A 12,162-nucleotide genomic window follows, 5' to 3' on the forward strand; every position below is an offset into this window, starting at 1 on the left:
GTAGCTTACCAGGCTCCTCCGTCCATGGGATTTTCCAGGCAAGAGTACTGGAGTGGGTTGCCAATGGACACTAATTCTTCACTAAAATTTTGGTAGAGTTCACTAGTGAAGCCAACTGGTTCTTCATATTTACTTTTTGGTGGTTTGATTCAAATGATTCAAGTCCTTTACTTGTAATTAATCTGTTCAGATTTTTTATTTCTTCATGATTCAGTCTAGGTGGATTATATATTGATAGGAATGTTTCCATTTTTTCTAGGTTGTCCACATGTTGGCATATTATTGTTCATGGTAGTCTCATGATCTTCTATTTGTGTTATATCAGCTATAATATCTTCTCCTTCACTTCTAATTTTATTTATTTGAATCCCCACTCTTCTTTTCAGTATCTAGTGAAATGTTTGTTTCTTTTATTTATTCCTTCAAAAAACAGCTCTAAATTGTATTGGTTTTTTTTCTATCACATTTTTATTTCAGTTATTTCTATTTTGCTTCTACCAACTTTGGGCTGAGTACATTCTTCTTTTTATACTTCCTTGAAAGGTATAAAGGCAGGCATATTATTGATCTTCCCTTTTTATTATTGTAGGGATTTATTGCTGTCAACTATTCTCATAGAATTCTTTTTGATGTAATCCATAAATTTTAGTGTTTTGCTTCCTTTCTCATTTCTATAAAGATATTTTTAAAATTTCTCTTTTGATTTTTTCCTTTGATTTATTGAGTATTTAGTAGCATATCATTTAATCACCACATATGAATTTGTAACTGTGAATTTTCTAGATTTCCCCTTGCAATTTATTTCTAGTTTTATACCAGTGAGGACAAAAAACGTCTTATACCAGTATGGACAAAACAGATGCTTGATATGATTTTAATCCTCTTAAATTTATTAAGCCTGTTGTTAGTCTATAGTAGTATCTATCCTGGGGAATGTTCCATGTGTGCTGTGTATTCTGTTAGATTAAATAATATGTAAATGTCAGTTCAGTCCACCTCATCCAAAGTGTGGTTTATGTTCAATGTTTCCTCATAAATTTTCTGAAAGAAAGAAGATCAAAAAAGAATAGATGGAGGAATTGAAAAATATAAATTAAATTCAATGGGAGCACTGAATATGAACTAGAAAGAGTGAAACAAAAAAGATAAAAGATCATCACATAGTTCAGTTGCTTTTAAACATGGCTGCTCATTAGAAACATATGTGGAGTTCTGGTGAAAAACAGCATTTGTATTTTTCAAAAAGTTTTCAAGATAATTGTGATATGCATCTGGATTTTAAATAGTGAACACAGGTTTTTCTATTAAATGGTAGTGATGATACAGAGTTCTATTGTTTGTAGAGCAATCATGATACAATGGTATTAAGTGTGTAATAGTTACATAATCACAATAGTAAAAGATGTTTATTAGTTTTCACAATCAAGAAAAGAATAGTTTTCACAATCAATAGCCAGACAAAAAAGAAATTACAATTGCAAGCCATATTGGGAACAAGATTAACCTAACAATATTTGGGGGGGGGGGGTCAAGCAGAGTGATGTGGTAGGTGGAATTGCATACATGCACATGTTTTCATCCACTCAGCCAGTCTATGTCTTTTGGTTGGTGCATTTAATCCATTTCCATTTAAGGTAATTATTGATATGTATGATCTTAATACTGTTTCTTAATTGTTTCGAGTTTATTTTCTGTAGGTCATTTCTTTCTCTTGTGTTTCCTGCCTGGAGAAGTTCCTTTAGCATTTGTTGTAAAGCTGGTTTGGTGATGCTGAATTCTATTAACTTTTTCTTGTCTGGAAAGCTTTTGATTTCTCCATCAAATCTGAATAAGAGTCTTGCTGGGTAGACTATTCTTGGGTGTAGGTTCTTCCCTTTCATCACTTTAAATATATCATGCCATCCCCTTCTGGCTTGTAAGGTTTCTGTTGAGAAATCTGCTGATAGCCTGATGAAAGTTCCCTTGTATGTTGTCATTTTTCCCTTGTTGCTTTTAATATTTTATCTGTCTTTAATTTTTGAGAGTCTGATTACTATGTGTCTCCATGTGTTCCTCCTCGGGTTTATCCTATCTGAGACACTCTGTGCTTACTGGATTTGGTTGAATGTTTCCTTTCCCATGTTAGGGAATTTTTCAGCTATTATCTCTTCAAGTATTTTCTCAGGTGCTTTTTCTCTCTCTTCTACTTCTGAGACCCCTATAAGGTGAATGTTGGTGTATTTGATGTTGTCCCAGAGGTCTCTGAGTTTGTCTTTGTTTCTTTTAATTCTTTTTTCTATATCATATTCTGTGCAGTGATTTCAACCATTGTCTTTCAGGTCACTTATCCATTCTTCTGCCTCAGTTATTCAGCTATTGATTCCTTAGTGCATTATTCATCTGTTTGTTTGTTCTTTAGTTCTTATAGGTCTTTGGTAAACATTTCTTGCATCTTCTCCATTGTTTTCCCAAGATCTTGGATCATTTTCACTATCATTATTCTGAATTCTTTTTTCTGGAAGGTTGCCTATCTCCACTTCATTTAGTTGTTTTTCTGGGGTTTTATCTTGTCCCTTCATTTGGGACATAACTTTCTGCTTTTTCATCCTAATGAACTTTCTGTAATGTAGTTTTTGTTTTAGCTGCTGTGGGACTTCAGTTCTTTTTGCTTCTTCTGCCTGCCCTCTGATGAAAAGTTCCAAATTTTTAAAACTTGGAGCTGAGAATTCATCTCCTCTGAAGATGGGATGGGGATAAAATACAAGATCACCCAAACATTTCCCTTAGGACCCACAACAATAGCTCTGTGAGTCTCACACTTTAAAAAAAGTGAATTTTTAGCCTTAAATAATGTTGTTACATACAGACATTTTCTGATGGAAATGCAAGTATAAACGATAGGGATAGAGTAGGATATTTAGGGCTTCCCTCATGGCTCAGATTGTAAAGAATCTGCCTGCAATGCAGGAAACATAGGTTCAATGCAGGAGACACAGGTATAGCACAGGGAACTATAGTCAATATGTTGTAATAACCTATAATGGAAAATAATTTCAAAAATAATATATGTGCATTTATATAACTGAATCACTTTGTTGTGCTCCTGAAACATTGTCAATCAACTATACTTTAATAAAATATATATATTAAGAAAAAAATGGGAAATTTTGTAAAATGAATATTCCAAATTTGAAAGAAAAATTACACATGTTGGCTAAATAATCTGTAGTAATCTTCAACATTACCTAGCCTTTTACCACATTTTCTTCAAGTATCTTTGGTCAGTCAGTTCAGTCGCTCAGTCATGTCTGACTCTTTGCAGCTCCATGGACTGCAGTTAGACAGGCATCCCTGTCCATCACCAACTCTCAGAGCTTGCTCTAACTCATGTCCATCGAGTTGGTGATGCCATCCAACCATCTCATCCTCTGTCTTCCCTTGCTCCTCCTGCCTTCAATCTTGCCCAGCATTAGGGTCTTTTCCAATGAGTCAGTTCTTCATATCAGGTGGCCAGAGTATTGGAGTTTCAGCTTCAACATCAGTCCTTCCAATGAATATTCAGAACTGATTGGATCTCCTTGCAGTCCAAGGGACTTTCAAGAGTCTTCTCCAATACCACAGTACAAAAGCATCAATTATTCAGTGCTCAGCTTTCTTTATAGTCCAACTCTCACATCCATTCATGACTACTGGGAAAACCATAGCTTTAACTAGATGAACCTTTGTCGACAAAGTAATGTCTCTACTTTTTAGTATACCATCTAGGTTGGTCATACCTTTTCTTCAAAGGAGCAAGCGTCTTTTACTTTCATGGCTGCAGTGATTTTGGAGCCCAAAAAAGTAGTCTCTCATTGTTTCCATTGTTTCCCCATCTAATGGTATGAAATAGTATGGAACTAACAGAAACAGAAGAATATTAAGAAGAGGTGGCAAGAATACACAGAAGAACTATACAAAAAGATCTTCGTGACCCAGATAACTACGATGTTGTGGTCACTCACCTAGAGCCAGACATCCTGGAATGTGAAGTCAAGTGGGCCTTAGGAAGTATCACTATGAACAAAGCTAGTGGAGGTGATGGAATTCCCATTGAGCTATTTCAAATGCTAAAATATGATGCCATTGAAGTGCTGTACTCAATATGCCAGCAAATTTGGAAAACTCAGCAGTAGCCACAGGACTGGAAAAGGTCAGTTTTCTTTCCAATCCCAAAGAAAGATAATGCCAAAGAATGTTCAACCAGCCACACAATTGCACTCATCTCACACGCCAGCAAAGAATGTTCAAAGTTCTCCAAGCTAGGCTTCAGCAGTACATGAACCGTGAACTTCCAGATGTTCAAGCTGGATTTAGAAAAGGCAGAAGAACCAGAGATCAAATTGCCAACATCTGCTGGATTATCAAAACAGCAAGAGAGTTCCAGAAAAACATCTATTTCTGCTTTATTGACTATGCCAAAGCCTTTGACTGTGTGGATCAAAACAAACTCTGGAAAATTCTGAAAAAAAATGGGAATACCAGACCACCTTACCTGTCTCCTGAAAAATCTGTATGCAGGTCAAGAAGCAACAATTAGAACAGGACATGAACCAACAGACTGGTTCCAAATAGGGAAAGGAGTACGTCAAGGTTGTATATTGTCACCTTGCTGGTTTAACTTATATGCAGAGTATATCATGCTAAATGCCAGGCTGGATGAAGCATAAGCTGGAATCAAGATTGCTGGGAGAAATATCAAATACCTCACCTACACAGATGACACTACCCTTATGGCAGAAAGTGAAGAAGAACTAACTGCTACTGCTAAGTCACTTCAGTCGTGTCAGACTCTGTGCGACCCCATAGACGGCAGCCCACCAGGCTCCCCTGTCCCTGGGATTCTCCAGGCAAGAACACTGGAGTGGGTTGCCATTTCCTTCTCCAATGCAGGAAAGTGAAAAGTGAAAGTGAAGTCGCTCAGTCGTGTCTGACTCTTAGCGACCCCATGGACTGCAGCCTACCAGGCTCCTCCATCCATGGGATTTTCCAGGCAAGAGTACTGGAGTGGGGTGCCATTGCCTTCTCCAAGAAGAACTAAAGAGCCTCTTAATGAAAGTGAAAGAGGAGAGTGAAAAAGTTGGCTTAAAACTCAAAATGTAGAAAACAAAGATCATGGCGTCTGGTCCCATCATTTCGTGGCAAATAGGGTAACAATGAAACAGTGAGAAACTTTATTTGGGGGGGCTCCAAAATCATTGCAGATGGTGACTGCAGCCATGAAATTAAAAGATGTTTGCTCCTTGGAAGAAAAGCTATGATCAACCTATTCATTGAAAGGACTGATGTTGAAGCTGAAATTCCAACACTCTGGCCACCTGATGTGAAGAACTGACTCATTGGAAAAGACCCTAATGCTGGGCAAGATTGAAGGCAGAAGAAGCAAGGGAAGACAAAGGATGAGATGGTTGGATGGCATCACCAACTCGATGGACATGAGTTAGAGCAAGCTCTGAGAGTTGGTGATGGACAGGGAAGCCTGTCATGCTGCAGTCCATGGGGTCCAAAGTGTCAGACACGACTGAGCGACTGAACTGAACTGAAACTGATCTTCACGGTGTCTGTAAAATATACATGGCCCTCACTGGGCAAAACCCTAGGAACATAATACTTACATTTCCACACAGGGTATACCTAAACAAGTAAACACTCTGTGCGAGTGCAAGTAGGGCCTTCCATTCCTCTGGACCACGACGAACTATGCAACCTCTGTCTTTATCCTAGAGAAGTGCTTCCATCCAGCACTCAGTAACACCCACCCCGTGGCTGATGGGGGCGCCAGATGTAGATAGTGACCAGGGACCCCATTCTAAATAGTGTGGAGGAGGGTCTGCTTATGACAGAGACGGCCAAGCAGGGGACATAAAATAGGAGAGGCAGTGGAGTTGTCCGGGTGGGGTCCACGTCCTGTTACTGGGTGCATTCTGTACACACAAGCCCCTTCCTTGCCTGCAGTCAGTTCATGAAGACTTGACTTCATTAAGGAGGGGTTGGGGAAAGGTGGGGTCTGGCTCCATGCGCCTCCAGCTGGCGTCCCCCACCCCAGGGCAACCCCGCCCAGATTTGACAGAGCTAGCCCAAGCGGAGAGAGAGGCGGGGAGAAGCTGCCGGGTGGAAGGCGGGGCCGGCCGCTTCAAGCCGGCCAATAGGCGGCTCTCCAGGGCTGAGCCAGGAAAGGGCAGGGACGCACGCAGCACCACCGCCTCCAGAGTTTCCCTTGTGGATGCACGGCCCCGGTGACTCCGCTCCTCCCGGCGCAGAGGGGTCTCAAGAGGCCGGAGGAGCGGACTCAGGGCGGGATTTCCGAGAAAGGAGAGAGGAAGGGTGCTCCACCCGCTCTGGAGTGGTTAGGTAAAAGATGAAGGGCCGGCGGCGGCGGCGCCGGGAGTACTGCAAGTTCGCGCTGCTGTTGGTGCTATACACGCTGGTGCTTCTGCTCATCCCCTCGGTCCTGGACGGCGGCCGCGACGGGGACAAGGGCGCCCGACACTGCCCGGGCCTGCAGCGCAGCCTGGGAGTGTGGAGCCTGGAGGCGGCGGCGGCGGGCGAGCGCGAGCAGGGCGCGGAGGCGCGGCCAGCCGCAGAGGGGGGCGCTGGCGGGTCCCCCAGGTCTCCAGGCAACCTCAACAGCGCCATCGGGGAGGCTGCGTCTCGCGAAAAGCAGCACATCTACGTGCACGCTACCTGGCGCACCGGCTCATCGTTCCTGGGAGAGCTCTTTAACCAGCACCCGGACGTTTTCTACTTGTATGAACCCATGTGGCATCTGTGGCAGGCGCTGTATCCGGGCGACGCCGAGAGCCTGCAGGGCGCACTCCGCGACATGCTGCGCTCGCTCTTCCGCTGCGACTTCTCAGTCCTGCAACTGTACGCGCCGCCCAGTGACCCTGCCGCGCGGCCCCCGGACGCGGCCAATCTCACCACGGCCTCCCTCTTTCGCTGGCGGACCAACAAGGTCATCTGCTCGCCGCCGCTGTGCCCTGGTGGACCCCGGGCCCGCGCCGAGGTCGGACTCGTCGAGGACGCTGCCTGCGAGCGCAGCTGCCCACCCGTGGCACTCCGAGCCCTGGAGGCCGAGTGCCACAAGTATCCGGTTGTGGTCATCAAGGACGTGCGCCTCCTCGACCTGGGCGTGCTGGTGCCGCTTCTGCGCGACCCAGGCCTCAACCTGAAGGTGGTGCAGCTTTTCCGCGACCCGCGGGCTGTCCACAATTCGCGTCTCAAGTCCCGGCAGGGGCTGCTGCGCGAGAGCATCCAGGTGCTGCGCACCCGCCAGAGGGGCGACCGCTTCCACCGCGTGCTGCTGTCGCACGGTGTGGGCGCTCGCCCCGGGGGAGCATCCCGCGCGCTGCCCGCCGCGCCGCGTGCCGACTTTTTCCTGACCGGCGCACTCGAGGTGATCTGCGAAGCCTGGATGCGCGATTTGCTGTTCGCGCGCGGCGCTCCCACCTGGCTGCGGCGCCGCTACCTAAGGCTGCGCTACGAGGACCTGGTGCAGCAGCCGCGCGCCCAGCTGCGACGCCTGCAACGCTTCGCCGGGCTCCGCGCGCTCGCAGCCCTCGACGCCTTCGCGCTCAACATGACGCGCGGCGCGGCCTATGGCGCCGACCGGCCCTTCCACCTGTCAGCGCGCGATGCCCGCGAGGCCGTGCACGCCTGGCGCGAGCGCCTGAGCCGAGAGCAGGTGCGCCAGGTGGAGGCCGCCTGCGCCCCAGCCATGCGCCTGCTGGCTTACCCTCGTAGTGGGGAAGACGGCGATGTCGAACCGCCTGAGGACGAGGAGACACAGCCGGAGACCGAGGCGGACAGCGCCACGTAGCCCTCCACCCGCGCCCCCGGGACGCATCCGGGTAAGGTGGCCCCGGGTCAGGGAAGGGACAGGAAAGGGTCTTCTGGGAGCTTGGATCAGCCTGCAGGGGAAGGGGAGGGATGCCGTCTCAGATGGATCTCAGCGGGTGAAAATAGGTCCGAGCAGTGGGGTAAGCCCAGCTGGGAGCATTTGGGAGAGTCATCTGGATCTCTAGAATAGCCACCTGCCTTCTCAGAGGAAGACCCTGAGAAGGTAGAGGTTAATAGCTGAGGCGGGACCCAAGCCTCCGCACTGTTTCCTCTCTGAAGTAAGAGGTAGTATGGTCTGTTGAGAATGAGGGAGTGGGGAAAGGAGAGGGAGGAGGGGTCTGAGCGGAGTAGCGAAGGTTTGAAAGTTACAATGAAGCTCGAGATTGGGAATTGACATGAAAAGTATAGTATTTCGTGGACCATTTGAGGTCCATCATTATCATTTCATCTTGAGGCCACTCTGTCCTATGGGGAAACCTTTTGAAGCAGTGTTTGCAGGCACAGAGAAAACCAAAAAGCAGGATTTGAGGGAAAGTTAGTCACTGTTATCCTACCTGCCCCTAATCCGTTTCATATTTCTTCTCTGCCTCTGCCTCTCTGACTAGCAGACTCCGAGGCTTTCCTTTGGATTTACCAAGCAAACAGGCGTAGTCAGGCCTCTCTTGGGACAGTTTTTGTACGTGTATGTGTGTGTGTCTCAGGATCTGGTGTATTGGCCGGGAATGGATTTTGATTTCCCCTGGTGACTCCCCCCACCCCCGCCCCCAATTGCTGGCGCCCGCAGGATATTTGACCATATCCCGTTCACATTAGCTCACAAAAGCTGCCTGATCTGCTTCCTCTAATGCAGACAGAACCTCTGGGCTGGGCTTCCCCAACTCTGCCCCGTCCCCTGGAGAGATGGAACCTTGGATGGGCATTAACATCTTTGGCTGTGACTGCAGAAGGATCTTTGTGAAAAGATATCCACCCCCCATTTTTTTTTTTTTTGGTTCTTTCTGTGTAAAGCATATATCCAAAGCTATCCTAAGATGCCAAAATGGGGCTTAAATGATCTCAAAATGTGTTCAGTATCTGGGTCAGCCTATGGCCTGTTCGTTGGGCTGAGGGAAGTTTGTTCTGCATGATGCTGACCTCAGGAGTCTAGTGAGTGGAATAGGAATGTGATTCCCCAAACTTTGTATGAGTTGAAAGGGTGCAGTCCAGAGGAGGAAAAGCATCGTGGGCTGGGCGGAAGTGACTTAAGTTTCCATTCATTAGTTTACAGTGTAATTCGGTATTCCTCTGGGATGAAGCTCTGAGGACAAAGTTGAAGATGTTAATGAAGATGGATTTTGTTGCTGTTAATAGAGCCAGGGTTGCAGAGTGGTTATGGAAGCTGATTTTTCTCCCAGTGATCAAGTGGTTTTCTTAGTTTCTGTAATTGCTTAGAAAGTCTGTGTTCTTTCCTAAGCAGAGTGAAGGTAAAAGGCACCGGGTGACTTGGAACTTGTCGCTTTTTAACAAAATCATCCTTTCATCTGCTAATCCTGTGTTTACAGATGTAAGTAACATAATGGTTCCCAACCCTCCTTCATGGGTCTGAGGGGCCATCTCTTGAGGACAAATTGCTGCAGTGTTTTATGGCTTTAAGAGCTGACAGTCTCCCAGAAATTTTTAGTGTTATTTTTTTCCATTTTTACTAACATTTGGCACTGACTGGGGTGAGGTAAGAAAGTGAACTGAGAGTAGGATTCGAGGCCACAAGTCTTCATCCTCTAGGAGGTTAGAGTCTGTGTGGATCGCAGTGACTATGGGGCCAGACACTGGTGCTGGAGTTTGGAACAGCCAATTGGGGCTTCCTTTGCAAGCTTGCAGGGACATTTGGGAACAAGCTTTAAGCTCTTTCATTCTCTGGTGATTGAACCCTTCCTCCGGCCTTTCTGCTGGAATTATCAGGCAAGCACCATGTCACCACCAATCAATAGATTTATTAAAATGCTTGTATTCCTGGTTCCTAGAAGGATAATGTTATTGGCCAACTGATGAGTTTCCAAAAGTCTGTCACATTTCACTCTAGGGATGGGAAGGGGATGGATCCTTAGGTACCAATGCACTGAGTTAGGCATAGTGGTTATATCATTGTTATGACTGCCAATAAAAATAATAAATAATCTATAATAGGAATAGAAAAAGTTTTATTTGAGCCAAACTGAGGACTATAGCCCAGAAGACAGGAAGACGGATGACTCTGAAGAACTTCTCCAGAGAAACGTGGTTTTCAGCCCAGTTTTATATTTTTTCAGAACAGAGAACACTAAGCAAGTCAAGAATCCATTCTGTCCAGGTTTAAAAAAAAAAAATCAGCACCTACACAGCCTCAGCCCCTGGGAAGTGAGTCATCATGGAAGGAGCACCAGCATTGGTATCCCAGGAAGGGAGACATTTAATTTTTATTTTTAACATGGACAATACTTTACTTCTGTGCCCTTTTCATTAATAAAGTAGATGAACAGTGTATGTTTGATAGGCCACAAACAGGCTGTTTCAGTTAGCGTCACATTTGAGTTAAATCATGTATAAACCAGAAGGACTTCCCCATACTGCCATATGTGAGCATTTCTTTCATCACGGCATATTATCAATTTTATAGATGAGAAATCAAAGACTCAGAGAAATCAAATAACTTGCCCAAAGTCACACCTGGGCTGCTGAAGGTCAGGCAACAGTGGTGTTAGACCCCAGAGCTCAGAATCTCTCCGTTATAACACACCCTCATCTGCCCCCACTTACTATCTCCTGGCACACCTTTGGCACTACTACAGCCAGGTTTAGTGGCTAGTCTAGGGTGAGAACCACATTTAGCTTTATTACTAATATTGAAAAAACCAATAAAATATCCCTGAGCACTGCCAACAACAGCTACACAGGAGAGCCTGTGACTCTAGCTAGGGCCGTCTTCCCCATGGCTGTCCTTCACCTGGGACCCTGCAGCATGCCCCTGGCTCAGAAGTGAATTAACCTGAGTGGCTTCTGGATGCTCCAGACCTGACAGCCAGGATTTGGCAGGGTGGGGGGTCAGTGCACTTTTTTTCAGGTCTGGGTGGGAATTGTAGCAACAAACCAAGTCACCAAGGAGCCAGGCCTATTCCATCTTTTCCATCTTCTTGGCTTTCCTTCATCAAATTATCTTCCCACTGTCACAAGATGGTAGCCTCAGCAAGAAGCATCACTTCCTCACCCAACTATGCAGGGTTGTGAAAATGCAGAAAAGAAGGAAGCTGGTTAGTAAGGGGTGCAGTTTTCCCTCATATGTCTCTCTCGCCTTCAATCTGGTTATAAAACCTTCCCCAGAAGCCCCTACCCCAGCTGACTTCCTTCTATGTCTCACTGACTAGAACTGGGTCACATGGTCTGACCTAACCCAGTAATTGGTGAAAGGGAAAGGCATCCTCTTGACTGGCTTAGACCAGTGGGTTCTCAGCCCTGGCTGAGCTTTACCTTCACCTGAGGAGTTTTTGGGGTTTGTTTGTTTTTTTAATGTTGCTATTAAAAGAGCTCAGTCCACAGAGATTCTGATATAATTGGTTTGGGGTGGGATCCAGTTATTGGGATGTTTTAAAAGCTCCCCAGGGGATTGTACAGTGCGGCCAAAGTTGAGAGTCACCAACTTGGACCAGTCTTGCTTCATGCCCTGGGCTGAGCTGTTGCCACTGGATCAAGATCAGGATGGGGACTAAAAGGGTGACGAGCAGTGAACTGTCTGCCACAGTCATTCATGTGGAAGAACTTGGAGCTGTGAAATACCACACAGCTGTACAGAGTTAATATGGCAATAGGGAAAACAGCTTAAATTAATCATGGCTCTATATATCACCCTCTCACATTCCTTCAGTGCTTCCCCAGTGGTGCTAGTAGAAAAGAACTTGCCTGCCAATGAAAGAGATGAAAGAGACATGGGTTCACTCCCTGGGTTGGGAAGATCCCCTGGAGAAGGCCATGGAAACCCACTCCAGTATTCTTGCCTGGAGAATCCCATGGACAGAGGAGCCTGGTGGGCTAGTCCATGGGGTTGCAAAGAGTCGGACACGACTGAGTGACTTAGCACACACACAGGCTCACTTCATAGAAGTAATCACTATGTTTCTTGTGATGTATGTCTAGGAATGTTTTATGCAAATTCAAACAGAAATATAAAGCCCTTTTGTACTTAAATCTTTTTAACTCCTTAAAATTTTAAAATTAAGATATGACATAACTTTATATTATTTTCAGGTGTTACAACATAATGGTTCAGTATTTATATGTATTGCAAAAGATCTCCACAGT

At 45.6% G+C, this 12,162-nt stretch overlaps 1 protein-coding gene across 4 annotated transcripts in view; it reads left to right on the top strand.

Annotated features, from left to right (window-relative positions):
• The first annotated feature begins 6,178 nt into the window (after window positions 1–6,178).
• Window positions 6,179–12,162, top strand: part of CHST7 (carbohydrate sulfotransferase 7) — a 78,663-nt gene continuing 72,679 nt past the window's right edge. For 2 of the 4 annotated variants that reach the window (XM_061409875.1, XM_061409874.1), the window contains exon 1: window positions 6,179–7,865. In XM_061409875.1, coding sequence (XP_061265859.1) covers window positions 6,374–7,834 — 1,461 coding nt within the window. In that variant the 5' untranslated portion in view covers window positions 6,179–6,373 and the 3' untranslated portion in view covers window positions 7,835–7,865. Of the gene's footprint in view, window positions 7,866–9,307; window positions 9,398–12,162 lie in introns of all 4 variants that reach the window. The other 2 variants (XR_009735028.1, XR_009735027.1) reach the window with 2 other exon arrangements.

The sequence above is a fragment of the Bos javanicus genome, chromosome X, assembly GCF_032452875.1.
Source record: "Bos javanicus breed banteng chromosome X, ARS-OSU_banteng_1.0, whole genome shotgun sequence".
Classification (NCBI taxonomy): Eukaryota; Metazoa; Chordata; class Mammalia; order Artiodactyla; family Bovidae; genus Bos; species Bos javanicus.